This window comes from Pteropus medius, unplaced genomic scaffold (genome assembly GCF_902729225.1).
Source record: "Pteropus medius unplaced genomic scaffold, Ma_sr-lr_union100, whole genome shotgun sequence".
Classification (NCBI taxonomy): domain Eukaryota; kingdom Metazoa; phylum Chordata; class Mammalia; order Chiroptera; family Pteropodidae; genus Pteropus; species Pteropus medius.
Genome location: NW_024346912.1, coordinates 13,357 through 30,133, shown reverse-complemented (window position 1 = coordinate 30,133; position 16,777 = coordinate 13,357). Strand labels below are relative to the sequence as shown.

The following is a 16,777-nucleotide window of genomic DNA, read 5'->3' as shown; positions in this document are numbered from 1 at the left end:
CTTCCTCTACCAGTGCTACGTCTTCCCAGGTTCTGTGCCAGGCTGCTTCTTCCTTGCCCTTTAGGTCCCAACTGAAATGTCCCTTCTTCAGCAGAAAAGCTTTCCCAGAGCATCCTAGCTTCAGCACCCCGTGTCCTGGCCTCCCGCCATCCGAGCGCCCAAGTTCCTTCTTTTCCGGGCCCATCATGAATAGAGGCAGCACACCCAGCATGGCGATTAGCAGTCCAGCCTCCAGGTCCGAATCCCCGTTCGGCCACTGCCTGGCTGGAGGACTGCTGGCTGTTTAACCTCCCTCTGCCTCAGGCCCTCATATGCAGAGCAGAGATAATGACAGTCCTTCCCTTACGGTTGGTATGAGGACTGAGTGAGTCCGCACGAAGCCTGAGAACCTGAGAACGGTGACTGCGCATTCTCAGCACGTGGCAAATGCTACGTCACTGTCACGGTGTTGCTGCTACTGCATGTTCCCTGGTGCACTGTGCGCTCCCTGAGGATGGGCGGGCAGCGCCCTGGCCAATGTGTTCGATGTGCATATGGCCGCTACCTACAACCGGATCACATGAGACTACTCCCAAAACTCAGGGCCACTCTGGGAAAATATATCTGGGGAGCGAAGGGAGCCCTCAAATGCTGCCATTGAAAACTGAACTTGTGTTGGAAGTAGAAGACTCATTGAATGTGCTTTACGTCCAGCAGGGAGTCCCAGCCACGCCAGAGAACACCGCCATTGGAGACCTACTGTCTCCACGCATGGCAAAGGCATCCAGCATCCATCGCCAGACCCGGGGCTTCAGACGACATGGCTCTGTGCACCAGGCCTGGGCTAACAGATCTGATTCTGCAGCTAAAATCCGAAACCTGTGGAGGCCAACACCTGAAACGCTCGGGGCTGGCCAGCGTCCCATGGGCTCCCTTCCCGTCACGCCGGCAGGAGGTGGCCAGTGTGCCCGGTGTGTTAGGGTTTGTTCTGGGTTCTAGACCCTGAAAAGAGCCATAGCTGCGGCAGCAGGAGACCAGGAAAGCACAGCTCTTACCTGCTGGCCGGGCTCTCCACTTCCATGAACTGCTCGGGTCTCCGGGGGCCGCTCTGCCGCTCCGGGGCGCTCGGGTCTTCGGGCTGCTGCGTCGGTGCAGCTGGGTCTCCCTGGCCACCTCCGGGGGCTCCGGGCCTCTCCTGCCAGGTGTCTCCCAGCTTGGTGACCACATTCTTCTCCTCAAAAGCAGCCGAGGTGCTAAGGAAGGAAGAGTGCCATAATGGTGCGGATGTCGTGGGACTAGTGCTTGGTCACTCACTGCACGCTGATGTCACCTCCCGTGGACACGGCGGGCTCCTCTCTGGGGAGGGGGGTGGGGCACACAGGAGCCCGGCATGGCCCCCATGTCCTCGGAAGGACCCCAGAACCGCTACTCCCTTCCCACCGACAAAGGCCGCGTCTGCAAGAACATCCGATGACTTCAATGGAATTTTAAAGACGCCGTCTTCTCCCAGCTGGGAGCAGTGGCCTTCCCGTCCCCCTCCTCCCACTGCTATGCTCCTTTCTCCAAGCCCACCCCGTCCCAGTCCACCTGTCCCATCTAAAATGTCCCAAGCCATCTTGTCTTTTTCCCAGGCTAAGGAGCTCGGCCAGGGCGATCGGACCCGTGCACGCAGCCAGGCCCTGCAGGGCCCAGCTCTCTGGGAAAGACCTCCTCCCTCGGGATACCCTGGAGGGCTGACTGGGGGCGACGGAGAGGAAAGAGAGCTGTCACGCTCTCCAGATACTCAAAGGGGCTGGTGACCCCACAATAGGGGAAAAAGGCCATAAAAACCTATAGGTGCCCAGGAGACCTGAGAGGTACAGCCCGTCCGTTTTGTGACCCTCGTCCGCCATCTAGTGGCTGACGCTGGCAAAGCCGCAGAGTCTTTGAAATTCGAATTTCCCGGCGGGCACCACGGTCCGAGCTACCTGCTGCAGGAAAAGGCAGCGCGCATGGGCGCCTGCAAGCGAGACGCGAGGCACGTAGGGGGCCTATGCGCGTGCGCGCAGGCGCACAGCTATTGTTGTGGGCTTTTTGCAGCTAGGACTTCCTTGTCTTTATTACGAAATGGTCACCACTGTTATTACAGGGCAATAGCATTTTCATCTTTCTTTTGCAGCTGAAAAGGCTGGAGTGAGGCCGCCCTTACAGCTCACGACTGGCGTTCAGGATAACGCTTCACCCCCCTCCCCGTGGCTCGATCTCATCACGTACCTGCCTGCACACTTCCCATCTCCCAAGTCGGGGGTGGAAGCAGGAGCGAGGGCTCATCACTTAAACACCCCGTTTAAAACAAACGAAAAGACCGGTCCCGATCTCTGCTCCTCTCCCTGCCCCTCTGCCACTTCTCTTCCCTTCCAGCAGCCACACATCTTGAAAGACCTCTTGTCACTTCGTTCTCCCTGTCGACCTTCCACGGAAGCTGCTATTGCTTCCCAATATCCCCAACTATCTGTGCTGAACGGCCTCCCTTCCTCCGTATGTCCGATATGTTATCCTTTAGGTCCCCGCCCCCATTGGGGGTTCTCCAGGATTTCAGGGACACCCCCCTCCACGGAAAACAACCGTCTGAGGCTGAAAAACTTGATCGGAAATCCTCTAGGTGATTTGTCCAGGTAGATGAGCTTCGGAGACTCCCTGACTGGCGTTTGGTTTCTTTTTGGTCCTTCATCCAATACCTACTCTACAGTCTCCATAAGATTATGTATCAGAGCAAAACAAAACAAAACAAATCTTAAAAGCCTCCTCTACAAATAGTAGGAAGCTTTAGCCTTCTTAGTGAGCAAGTAACCTCGACTTGTCCTATGTTGGAAACACAATTCTGATCGATACGTCGAGTGAGGCAAAGATAACTGTCAACTCTTATAAACCAGTGAATTTTCTATTTCCGTGTACATACCTGACTCATGGCTGGAAATGTAGAATTGAAGCCATAAGATCGCTACTTGATTTTGTCTGTGTGTTTACGAATATATGTATGTTATGTGTGTAATATTTTCTTACCTCTTGAGAGTATTACCAAGTTAACTCACAAAATCCCTTATTCTCTATTCCAAATACTTAGTGATAAATAAGCACTTATCTAAGTTAAATATTCCCCACACTCTCATAAGTTAAAAGAACAATTTCTAATACCTTGAATGTAAAAAAGAAAAAGTATTCTTACAAAAACTAACTCAAATATTTTAAAAATTCAAGTTCAGATGTTTAGGTAAATCTTTGCCAAAGAAGACTAGTTTACTATTGCTAGTTTAATTTAAGAAAAAAACAAAAACAAAAAAACAGCTATGTCTTGTGAGTTATAAACGTTACATCTAACACAAGCATATATTTTTATCCTACTTGGACATATTCTTCCTAAAAGTAAAACGGGTTTACTAGTTGACTAAACTAGCTTTTACATCTACTAGATGTTTAAGATTATAAAAATATAAGTTTGTTTTTGAACAAACTGAGTCATTCTGAAAACTTTGTTTCCACAGTAATTATGTTTTATAATACATCAGCTTTAAGACAGCTTCCAAGATCTTTTTGGTAATTTTAAACCTTAGACTTATGCTAAATGTATAGATATCCATTAAATACCTAGATCATTTTAAGCAATATAAAATACGGAAATATCAGTTACTAAGCCTAATTTTATTATATACTGTTTATTTTTCTGTGGCAGAAGAGAGGTTGTATTTGGATCTGCAAAGGTGGGGTTTTTAGTCACGGCCCAAGGCTTTTATTAGGGGCTGGACACCTGGGCACATTCTGCCTGGCACCTACCAAAATCCCCAACACCCAGAGGGCAATCTGCATAGAGCACACCATTTCTACAAGCCACCTGGGCATTAGCCTTCTCTCTTATCATGCAGGAAGAGGTTCACACGTGTACCTTTTCAAGTCCCTGGAGGCCAAAGGCACATGTCGCAAGCAGGCCTTTCTAATAAGCACGGTACCAGGCCTGCTAGGTTAGCTCTCGTCCGAAAGCCAGCTGCCCAATGTCAACCCTTCTGCCGCCTTCTCACCATAAACTGCAGCCATTTAAACACCCCATGGCGCTACCTGTCTACCGTCCAGCGCAGTAGACTCTCCCTACCCCGGAGCCCTCTTTCGCCTCCTCCGTGAAGCCTTCCCTGATTCCACGAGGCCCAAGTCACATGTTCCTTCTAGTACGCTGCCATAGCACCTTATCCACACCCACAGGTCAGCGGGTAGCACTGTCAAGGACTGTGCTCCCCCTTGAGGGCAGTGACCAAGTCATATTTGTCCACATCCCCAGCGCTTAGCACACAGCTTGGCAGGAGCTAGTAACTAAAGAAAACTCAGTTTAATTCTGGAACGTGTGGATCATTAATTCACAGAACAAATCGAAGCTCCCACATTACTCTCCTTATTCCTTCCCACTGTCTTCCGACCTACATCTGCACTCAGCTTTCCCCCGTCTCTGAGACACAGTCCTCTCCTCCATTCTGAAGGCTCTAGAACCTACTGTGATACACCACCCCTCCCATAACATCAGTGACCCTTCAGTCTCAGGCGTGCTCACTCTCTCTTCGAGCAGCAAACTTACCTTACCTGCTCGGGATTTCCTCCCCTGGGCATATCAGCATACATCCTAGGAAGCCCCCGCCCCTTCATCCTGGAGCTCTTTGTCCACTCACCCCTCCCCCATCCATCACGTCATGGCCAACATGTGAGAGAGCCGAACGCCTCCACGACCGCGCCTCCTCACCGGCACCGCCTCCGCAATGCCCCCAAAATCCAACCGCATCCTTTCTGCTCACCCGACCTGCCTCCCGCGAGGCAGCCATCGGCTCCGTGTTGCCACATCTGGTGGGCCGATCTCAGGGGCCACGGCCCAGCCCAGCTTGGTGTCCGTGACTCTACTGTTTCCAGTTTCTTTCATTTATCCCAAAGTTTCTTTCTCAGTACCCGTCCTCGGCTCCTCTTCTTCTAGAAGACCCTTCCATTTTATTTCCTAGAATTCTGACCCATCTGTCTTTGTTTCTCTTTTTACCTTTCTTCATATTATATAATCAGATTTTAGAGGGCCAGTAGTTAATAACCCCCCGTTTTTTCTTTTTAAGACAGAAAAAAAAGCATAAAGTGGAGATAAATGTCAGCTGGTGACACAGATGGCTTTACACGTAGAGCCTGAAAGAGTCGCCTTGCACTCCTGAGCCACAGAGACTCACACACGCAGCCAAGGGCTGGGCTAGACGACCAGCGCCAGATGCTTGCGGAGAGGAGCAGAGAGTTCAGGGGGAAAGTTCTGGGCTGCACACCTAAAGTTATCTGCTTCCAAAGACAAGGACAGTTAGGGGCCAAGGGGGGTCCACGCAGCTCCTGTTCCCAATGGCAACCAAATAAGCCATTCGTTCCCGAGAGGAGCAGAGTAGGGGAGAGCAGCGGCGTAACCAGAGACCATGGAAGTGACGTTCTCTGGGCAGCCTCGTCCACTCCGCAGCCTCAGGCTCATCTTCACTCATCTTCAGAACTGGTTACTCCACAGCACGTCGGACGTGCTTGCCCACATCCCCTATGGGCACGTCACGATTAACCCGGCCCAGATGACGTGCTTCTGCGCAGCACCCCCACCACCTCCTCGCTGGCCCTCAGCTAGTTCTCATCGCAGTGTTGGGCCCACATCATCTACCCGGTTGCCGGACCCAGAAATCTCACCTGGCCTTGGCTACCGCTTTCCTTCACCTTGACCCTTAACAGGCCGACAGGACTTGTAGCCTCTTCAGCTCTCCCCTGGCTGAGCAGGAAGTCTCCTAACTGGTTTCCTACTTGATCTTGCCGTATCCCCCCAGCCTGATCCTACACGCAGCAGCTGCAAGGAATCTTCCTACGAATCACATCTGGTCATCTCTCCTGAGTGAAAGGTGTCGGTGGCCCCTAGGCCATCAGAAGGTGGGTCACACTCCTCAGCCTAGGAGCAGGTGACGCCCTAGCCCCCTCTCAGCACGTCCCACCAAGCCAGCAATCAAACCTTCCTTCACTACAGCCACCCCGAATCCGTACTGCGTTCGCAGCGTGCCCATGTGACAAAATCCTCCAATTCCAACCTCGTCACAGCTGTAGAGAAAGCCTCTCCTGATACTCCCCCCTCCAACCACAAAGAAACCCAGTTGCCTCCTCCTTCATCTACAGGTTGCACTTTTTGATAAATGGGACACTAAGTGGTGCAGGAAGCCATGGGATGTGGCAGGAAGTGCATAGTCCTTTGCTGAGTATTTCTAGTCTAGGCTCCTACAGGGCCTGAGGCCAAGGATCAGCAAAGAACTCAAGGTTGAGTCCGCTATTCTTAAAGAAGAGAACCCGTGATCTACCAGGTGATTCTGACCCTAAAAATAGCCTCCTCAAGGGAAGAAAAAGCAAAAATAAATGAATGGGACTACATCAAACTAAAAAGCTTCTGCGCAGCACAAGAAACCATTGACAAGGTAAAGAGACAACCATCTGAATGGGAAAATATATTTGCAAGTAACGCCTCTGATAAGGACCTAATATTCAAAATATACAAAGAACTCATACAACTCAATAACAACAAAAAAAACAAACAATCCAATCAGAAAATGGGCAGAGGACCTGAACAGACACTTCTCCTAAGAAGATATACAAATGGCCAACAAACATATGAAAAGATGCTCAATATTGCTAGCTATCAGGGAAATGCAAACCAAAACCACAATGAGGTACCATCTCGCACCTGTTAGAATAGCTATCGTCAACAGGACGAGTGATGAGAAATGTTGGAGAGGATGAGGAGGAAAAGGAACCCTCACACACTGCTGGTGGGACTGCAAATCGGTACAGCCACTATGGAAAACAGTATGGAGCTTCCTCAAAAACTAAGAATTGATCTACCATATGATCCAGTGATCCCTCTACTGGGTATTTACCCCACAGACTTGAAAATCCATATCCGAAAAGATATTTGCACACCGACGTTCATAGCAGCACTATTCACATTGGCCAGGACGTGGAAGCAACCGAAGTGTCCTATGATAGATGATTGGCTAAAGAAGCTGTGTTATATATATTTTATATATATATATACACACACACACACACACACAATGGAATGTTACTCAGTCATAAGATATGAAATACTGCCATTTGCGACAATATGGATGGACCTTGAAATAATCATGCTAAGCGAAAAAAGCCAGACAGAAATAGCTGAAAACCACATGATATCACTTATATGTGGGATAGAAACCCAAAAGCAACAAACGAACAGGACAAACAGAGACTCATGGACATGGACAATGGACTAGTGGTTACCAGAGGGTGGAGGCGAGGGGCGAGGTAGATGGGGTAAAAGGGGTCAAATATGTGGTGACTTTAAAGAATTAAAAATTAATTAATTAATTCAAAATATAGCCTCCTAGCTAACTAACTACGGAACCTCTATGGTATAAGAACCCCAGTCCCATGAGTGGGGCGAACATTTTTTATTTTATCCTTGCTAGAGGAGCCACAGGTACCACCTCCTGTCTCCTGGGGTGGTGAGACTCTCGGCTGTCCCCTTCTAGCATTTGTCTTGCGTGAGAAGCCATCACCTTGGATCTGCAGAAGTGGTAAGTGCTTGCATCTGCCCTCCCTGAAATCTGCGAACACTGCAAGCCCACTGCGACTTAATAATCTGTCAACATGTCGACAGGTTTGTAAGCTGTATAGGGCGCGAAGTACAGGGGCCAGCAGGCCGGATGCTGTCAGGACACCTCAACCGATATCACATGGTCACCTCCAGTCACAGTCACACTTGCTGTCTCTTATGCACACTGACACACACCAATAATCGCCAATCACAGTCCCACGGCCACTGTCGATGCCACTGTCACCCCTTTTAATGCCTGTTCATGCAAGCTCTTTGTCTCATGCTGACCCTCTCTCTCTCTGCTTCGCCCCGCTTTCTTTTACTCATCTCCACCCCGTCATTCTCTGACAGTGACATTCATACACACAAATAGCCTTCACCTGATGTGAGACCCCTAAGCTGCAATGCATGGATACTCTGCGGGACCCCCTTCCTGCCCCACACTTCAGGAATCAGCCATGGCTTCTTGCTCTGGGGACTGACCCATGCTCCCACCTGCCCTATCCCAGCTCCCTGCACCACAGGAAGCCCCCTGGACACTGCTGCATTCCCAGGGAGTCACCATTGGAACCCCACATGAGGCAGGAGGCCGAGCACCTGGGTGTGTGAATGTGCCGGGCACTGGCATGGACGTGGGGTTAAGGCTGGCCTCAGCTGCGTCGTGGCCCCTTACGAAATTCTAGGATGGGCAGGCAGAGGCCGCTGCAGCATGAGTCTTACCTGCTGGCCGGGCTCTCCACTTCCATGAACTGCTCGGGTCTCCGGGGGCCGCTCTGCCGCTCCGGGGCGCTCGGGTCTTCGGGCTGCTGCGTCGGTGCAGCTGGGTCTCCCTGGCCACCTCTGGGGGCTCCGGGCCTCTCCTGCCAGGTGTCTCCCAGCTTGGTGACCACATTCTTCTCCTCAAAAGCAGCCGAGGTGCTAAGGAAGGAAGAGTGCCATAATGGTGCGGATGTCGTGGGACTAGTGCTCGGTCACTCACTGCACGCTGATGTCACCTCCCGTGGACACGGCGGGCTCCTCTCTGGGGAGGGGGATGGGGCACACGGGAGCCCGGCATGGCCCCCATGTCCTCGGAAGGACCCCAGAACCGCTACTCCCTTCCCACCGACAAAGGCCGCGTCTGCAAGAACATCCGATGACTTCAATGGAATTTTAAAGACACCGTCTTCTCCCAGCTGGGAGCAGTGGCCTTCCCGTCCCCCTCCTCCCAGTGCTATGCTCCATTCTCCAAGCCCACCCCGTCCCAGTCCACCTATCCCATCTAAAATGTCCCAAGCCATGTTGTCTTTTTCCCAGGCTAAGGAGCTCGGCCAGGGCGATCGGACCCGTGCACGCAGCCAGGCCCTGCAGGGCCCAGCTCTCTGGGAAAGACCTCCTCCCTCGGGCTGCCCTGGAGGGCTGAGTCGGGGCGACGGAGAGGAAAGAGAGCTGTCACGCTCTCCAGATACTCAAAGAGGCTGGTGACCCCACAATAGGGGGAAAAGCCCATAAAAACCTATAGGCGCCCAGGAGACCTGAGAGGTACAGCCCGGCCCTTTCGTGACCCTCGTCCGCCATCTGGCGGCCGCCGCGCGCAAAGCCGCAGAATAAGCCCTGCCAAAGCCTAACTCTCCTAGGGCAGCCATTTTCTTTATTGGCAGTCCAATTTCCCGGCGGGCACCGCGGTCCGAACTCAAGGCTGCAGGAAATGGCGGCGCGCACAGGCGTACACACGCGGGCCACGAGGCGCGTGAGAGGCTGGTGCGCACGCGCGCGCAGGCGCACAAGTATCGTGGCCGCTTTGTTTTCGTGGCTAAGAATTCTTTGTCTTTTTTATTGCGGAGTAGTCACCGTTGTTATTACAGGGCAATAGCATTTTCATCTTTCCTTTGTAGATGAAAGGCCTGGGGTGAGGCCGCCCTTACAGCTCACGAGTGGCGTTCAGGATAACACTTCACCCCCCCTCCCCGTGGCTCGAGCTCATCACGTACCTGCCTGCACACTTCCCATCTCCCAAGTCGGGGGTGGAAGCAGGAGCGAGGGCTCATCACTTAAACACCCCGTTTAAAACAAACGAAAAGATCGGTCCCGATCTCTGCCCCTCTCCCTGCCCCTCTGCCACTTCTCTTCCCTTCCAGCACCCACACATCTTGAAAGACCTCTTGTCACTTCGTTCTCCCTGTCGACCTTCCACGGAAGCTGCTATTGCTTCCCAATATCCCCAACTATCTGTGCTGAACGGCCTCCCTTCCTCCGTATGTCCGATATGTTATCTTTTAGGCCCCCGCTCCCATTGGGGGTTCTCCAGGATTTGTATCTCCCCACCAAATTTAAAAACTGTCTGAGGTTGAAAAACATGATTAGAAATCCTCTGGATGATTTGTCCCGATAAATAAACTTTGGAGACTACTTGACTGATGTTTGGTTTCTTTTTGGTCCTTCACCCAATACCTAGTCTACAGTCTCCATAAGATTAGGTATCAGAGCAAGAGAAAAAAAAATCTTAACAGCCTCCTCTACAGATAGTGGTAAGCTATAATCTTCATATTGAGCAGGTAATCTGAACTTGTCTCATCTGTCAGAAACACAATTCTGATCAATACATCAAGTGAGGCAAAGACAACTGCCAACTCATATAAACCAGTGAATTTTCTATTTCCGTGTACATACCTGACTCATGGCTGGAAATGTAGAATTGAAGCCATAAGATCTCTACTTGATTTTGTCTGTGTGTTTACGAATATATGTATGTTATGTGTGTAATATTTTCTTACCTCTTGATAGTATTACCAAATTAACCTTCAAAATCTCTTATTCTCTGTTCCAAATACTTAGTGATAAATAAGCACTTATCTAAGTTAAATATTCCCCAAACTCTCATAAGTTAAAGAAGTAATTTCTAATACTTTGAATGTAAAAAAGAAAGAAGTATTCTTATAAAAACTAACCCAAGTGTTTTAAAAATTTAAGTTCAAATGTTTAGGTAAATCTTTGCCAAACAAGACTAGTTCAATATTGTTAGATTAATTTTAAAAAATAAACAGCTATGTCTTGTTATAAACGTTACATCTAACACGAGCATATATTTTTATCCTACTTGGACATATTCTTCCTAAAAGTAAAACGGGTTTACCAGTTGACTAAGTAGCATTACATCTACTAGATGTTTAAGATTATAAAAATATAAGTTTGCTTTTAACCAGAGTCATTCTGAAAACTTCATTTCCACGGTAATCATGTTTTATAATACATCAGCTTTAAGACAGCTTCCAAGATCTTTTTGGTAATTTTAAACCTTAGACTTATGCTAAATTTATAGATATTCGTTAAATAGATCATTTTTAAGCAATATAAAATACGGAAACATCAGTTACTAAGCCTAATTTTAAATTATATACTTTTCATTTCTTGTGGCAGAAGAGAGGTTGTATTTGGATGTTAATGAATGTGTTCATTTTTCCATGCTGAAAACTATGTACTATGATAAAGTATGTAACTGAAATTTTACGGGCTATATATTCATAAGCTTTACTAGTGTACTACAAAATGCTGCACGTGACAGTTCAAAATTATCTACCTGCTAGTTTTTACTGTAAAACAGAAGTCATCCATACTTGATAATTATAATCAATAAGTATAAATGAGACTACTAAAAGTAATAATGGCAAAGGGGAACAATTTTGCATGCAAGATATGCAAATATGTTTTTGTTAAGGAAAAAGAGAATGGCTTTGTTCTAAATTAAAAAAACTAATGGTTCCAAAAAATATTTAAGACATAATGTAAATGGATCTTTTAAAAATTATAAAAAGTTCACAGAAGTTTTATTTGTCATGGTCAAAACTGACTATAATTTAATGAGAATATAAGATTTTCACCAAAGAGCTAGCAGGATGCCCTGACATCCCCACCTCACCTCTGCCTGTGACATACATGCTCGAGCCAAAGATAAACCCCAAAAGCCTAAAGAGTTTGTCCTCTGACTCTGGGAGCCCTGAGCTAGCTTTACCTCGGACTTCATCAGAGTCTTGTTCCATCGGATGTCTTCTATAGAATTATAGTAATAGAGCCCGTCCTCACCGAGTTTGTGAATAAAGCCAATTCTCTGCAAAGAACAATTTGGAGGTCCCTCTGCAACACAGCGATAGTGGATAAATAAAGCTCCTTCACCCTAGGCCTCAGAACAGAGTCACTGCAATTACAGAAGTTGTAACCTATCTAACCCATAAAAGATAAACCTTAGTAAAATGTCACAGGAAGTTTTGCTGAGTAATGTAACAGCCCAGAGTTCTTCCAGGCCCTTACTGAATTGTCTGGATTTTAAGAGTTTAGAGATAGCAAGGTAATAGTTCTGGCTATAACTAGATCAAAGATCCAGTAGCCTAATACAGCTACTACCAATTCTCGACACAATCACACCCTCTACACGGAAGGGAACACCCCCCCCCCTTCCGCTCTTGTACTCCCTCCGACAGACTCCTCCACAGTGAATAAATGTGCTTAAAGTTCACCTGTTCTTCATGCAGGAAAAAACAGAAACCTGAAATGCCCAGATTGCAACGTAACAGAGAGGAAGACAGTTTATGTTTTAGATGTAAAGTCTAATAACAAAAGTTAATGAGGAAGAATATGCGCTACTGTGTCTTATTAAGTGAAATCAAGCCAATAAAGCTGGTAAAGGTGAGCAGAGACCAGTTTTCTGAGCGCCTTTGAATAGTTAAGGTGGAAAGAGGTATTCTTCTGGGGCTGCTTATTTAGTTTGAAGTTTTTATAAAATGAGAGTCTAACATTTATATAGTGCTTTTGTGCCAGGAAATGTTCTACATGCTTTACACATACAAACCCATTTAACCTTCGCAACAACCCTTTGCGACGGGAACTATTATTACCTCTATTCTAAAGGTGAGGAAACTGAAGCTCTGAGTTGACGAGTAAGATACCTAAGGCCACAAGGCGCGTGACAGAGCTTAGATCTGATCTCAAACACAGGAGTCCGTGTTCTTAATCACTGGACCATATCACCTCTTCCTGTCCGTGTGATGACGCACGTTAGAGCAGGGCAGAGTTCCTCAAGCATGGGACATTTCCACTGCTTTGCAGGATCTCCCCGCCCACCCCCATCACCATTCTTCACCCAGCTCTTGGTAACTAAGCCGGTCTCCACGGAACCCTAGAGCCGGCAGGACTGCCCGGCGGTCCCTCGTTCGTGGATGACCCAGCTGCCCTCCCCGCGTGTCCACAGCTCCTGTCCCAGGCACGACCGACACCAGGGCACCCAGCTACCTTCCTCTCTCTGGCCTCCGCCTGGACTGCGGAGATGGTCAGAGGGGCCCGCTTCGACCCCAAAGCCAGCGAGACACCGGGTCCACGAGGCCAGCGGGGGAAGGGCAGCAGGAATCCAGAAGTGCGATCGGAGCCATCTATGGTCCTCGCGCGCCATCTAGCGGCCGCCGTGGGCACTGCCGCAAAGAGAAGCGCCGCCGAGGCCGTTCTCAACTAGGGCAGCCATTTCGCTTTGTGGACAGTCGCATTTCCCGATAGGCACTGCGACCTGAGCTCGGGGCTGCAGGAAATGGCGGCCCGCGCAGGCGCACGCACGCCAGGTGCAGGCGCGCGCGCACACGCATGAACGCGCCGAGCGTAGGCGCACGCGCACGCACGCGCCGGCGCCCACGCACAGACGCAGTGGGCGCGGGCGCAGGCGCGCGGAAGCCCCGGGCACGCACGAGCAGGCGCACAGAGGCGTGTCACGCTCGACTAGATGCACACGCGCGCAGGCGCACATCTGCGCTCGCTGCCCAGAGTGGGGGCTTCTCTCTGCAACCACCCTTTTCCCCGCTCAATCTAGACTCTCCTGTCTTTCCGCAGAGATCGTGAAAGGTCTAGAACAGGGTTTATCAACCTCGCCATTATGGACATTTTGTTCTGGATAACTGTGATGGGGGCTGCCCTGTGCATTCTTTTAGGACATTGGGCAGCATACCTGATCTCCACCCACTATTTACCAGTAGCACCCTCCTCCCAAGTGACCCCTAGGGGATGGGAAGGTGGGAGGGATGCCCCTGGTTCAGAACCACTAATATACGACAATGGTTCTCAACCTAGACTGGACATGATAATAAACAGGGAGCTTTTAAAAAGACATCGATGGTGGAGTCCTACCCCAGAACACTTCAATCTCTCCGTTGAGCTCAGGAAGCTTAAAAAAAAAAAAGCACTTCTCAAGTGACTGTCAAATGCATCCACGATTGTGAAACACCGTGTTCAAGAAAATTTCTATTGATTTTGCAAACTTTTACACATCACAGGGAAGTAGTTCCAAGCCTGGACTCTATTCCTAGCTCTGCTCCTCAGAGGGGCCCTGTTTCCTCCACTGTAAAATTGCATCAGAAGTCAGATCCTTACTCATATTTGGGTACTATTAGGTGAGATCATGCATACAGTATGCTTTACACATTGACATTAACAAGCTGAGAATTACTGGGTCTTACGAATAGGCTCCAAAGAACAGATTTCATAAACTGGCTTTTAAAAATGTTTCCTGAGGTTTTTCTTAGAGCCTCTTGCATTGGGACTCAGCTCTGCCGCTTATAAGCACTTGAATAAGTCCCTTAAAGTTCCCATGCCTCAGTTTCCCCCATCTTACTCATTTCACAGGGTTGCTGGGAAGATCGTAAAGCAACTAGCAGAGCACACTATAGGTGTCCATTGTTTTCACTCTGAATTGTCAGTGCAATCGGAACCAAAAAAAGTCACATAATAGGGCTTCATACCTCAGAGATCTGTTGCCCACCCCACTCCCCAGCACCCCAGTTTCAGTGGGGGTCAGAAATATAAAGAAGTAACTGCAATGCGGTGTGAAAATGCAAAAAAGCATACACCTTTTAAATATCTAAATTACATCATGTTGCTCTTTGGCTTAAAACTTGAACTAAGATCCAACCTCTTTATCATCTCTTTATCATGGCTTACCAAGGCCCTGCTCCATCTACGGTCCCCCTCAACTGCCTGGGCTCCGGCCACTCTGTGCTTTGGAACATGCTGAGTGCGTTCCCACTGCAGGGTTTTGAGGTTCGCGGTTCCCTATCTGCAGCAATTTTCTCCTCGTTCTTCGTAGAGTTAGTTCCTTCTTTTCCTTAGAGGAGCTCACCTGAGTCACGTCCCTCCACTCATCTAAGGAGGAGCCCTCCTTCCATTTAAGTAATAACTCTCCTCACTGCCACCTCTCTAAATCGGCACCCTGGCTATTTCTTTCAGAGAACTGTTCTTCCCAGGAGGTACAGAGACCCGGCTTCCAGGTCTTTGTTCTTCATTCTAAACCTTGCAGGATTGCGAGGTGGACTGTATGAGACACTGTGAGCAGAGGCTGTGCACACAGGTGCCCCAAAGTTAAGTAGCTGTTGTGATCTTTAACAATATCTGGTATTAAAGGCCAATCAGCCCATGCCGACCTCAACAAACCTCCCATCCTACCATCGCCCCACAAAGACCCTCAGTGCCAGCCACACTCAGCTACATACAGTGCCCAGGAAATACCAGGGTGTTTTGAGGCCTCTGTGTATCCTTGTTCCCTTTGTTTGGAGGACTCCTATTCACCTTTCGAGATTCAGCTCAAAAGCCACCTCCCACAGTCAAAGTAATGTTTAACCCCCTCCCCTGCTTTAGCAGTGCTATGTTGTTCAGTTCATGCTCAGCTTTGTCCCCGTCAGCCACGACTGATTTGTCTGTGTGCTCCAGCCTCCAGCACAGGGAAGGTGCTGTCTGAGTGGTCGCTGGGTGACTTGCTGATTATGGAGGAATTCCTGAGTGAAGGCAACAAGGTGCAGTGGAAGGCTCTGTGGACTCAGAGGCAGAGGCCAGAAGGTTCCAGCTGGGGCTTCGGCCCTTGCTATGTGCCTCGGGCTAGCCCACAGGCCTCACTGCCCTCACCTTTCCAGCCAAAGGCTAATGCACACCCGAGCTGTCTCTCTCCACCACAGCAGCTCAGCACTGTTGACTGATGCCTTACCCCTTCGAATTTGCCTCCGTGTCCACCAGGTCTGCTGGGCTGTAACTCTTCCTATCAGCTGGGACAGCAGAGGCCAAAGTGGCACCGGAGCTGAGGAAAGAAGCACACGGGCCTGCTGAGGCCTCAGACCAAAGGAGACTGGGGACCCAGGTCTTCCCCTTCTCAGCTGCCTTCTCATGAGACAGGGGGGGTGCTATATCTGTCAGTAAAGGCTTGCGTCTCATTCCTGCCATTCGTGTGGCACAGATACCACTGTGTGTGATAACATCTTGAGAGTCCTGGCTGTGGCCTTAGCACCTGAGTCCAAGACAAAGCACTACCCCTGACCCGCTCCGAGGCCCTGAGGAAGTCTCCTGATTTTGGATTCCAGGTCCCTGCCTGACCTACGAGTCTTGGGAGTCCAGAGGGATCGTCCCTTCCTAAATGCTCCACACACTTACAGCAAAGCGGCCACTCCCGCTGGTGGACTGGTAGATGAAATAGGACAGAAGCCTGCAGCCTGAGAATGCGCCACCTCTTCCCATTTCACCTCCATGCCCCTGGAGCCATGTGCCCTCCCCAGCCACCTCCACGTGCGCCCTGGGGTTCCTCCCTGACTCCTGCTTGCTAGGCTAGGCTGCAGTCCCTACGGGAGAGGTTCACCGAGACCTCCTCAGCAGGGTCTCTTCCCAAGCTCTACCTCCCGATGTCCTCCTTCAGCTACCTCGGCTTAGGTCTCTGTGCATAGGTGCTGGGCTGTGGATCCCCTGACTTATCGCCCGTCCCTCTCCCCCAGTGTCTCTAGCTGCAGGTCAGAGCCCCTCTCAACCTTCCCTCTCCTGCGGTGATCACCCAATAGGAAGGTGGCATGGAACTGAGAAGTGTAAGGGAGATTCTGGGGCACTGGAGCTAAGGCCGAACCCTGAAGGCTGTGTCTGGCAATGAGGATGGCCACCGGATGGTTGCCCCACTTTTACCTGGTGGCCACCGGTCCAGGTTTACGAGGCTGAGAGTTGGCACCGTGCACGTCCAGATCATCCAGGAGAGGGGAGAAGCCAGCAACTGAGCACGCCCTGTGGAGGGAGGCCAAACCCGGTCTGGGTTCAAGTCTTTGTGTCTGCATATCTACCCCCGTGTGAGAGGGTGGCTTCTGTCCCTGACAGGCCACGGAGACTGAAGAGTTGTTCAAACAGATG

At 49.8% G+C, this 16,777-nt stretch overlaps 1 protein-coding gene across 1 annotated transcript in view; it reads right to left on the bottom strand.

The window, feature by feature from the left end:
* Positions 1–951: 951 nt before the first annotated feature.
* LOC120614062 (zinc finger protein 185-like) overlaps positions 952–16,777 on the bottom strand; it is a 28,524-nt gene continuing 12,698 nt past the window's right edge. Inside the window, exons 7-10 of the mRNA XM_039876732.1 lie at positions 16,559–16,654; positions 15,603–15,692; positions 8,336–8,533; positions 952–1,232 (exon numbers count right to left, since the gene is read on the bottom strand). Of these exons, the coding sequence (XP_039732666.1) occupies positions 1,031–1,232; positions 8,336–8,533; positions 15,603–15,692; positions 16,559–16,654 (586 nt within the window). The 3' untranslated portion in view covers positions 952–1,030. The remainder of the gene's footprint in view (positions 1,233–8,335; positions 8,534–15,602; positions 15,693–16,558; positions 16,655–16,777) is intronic.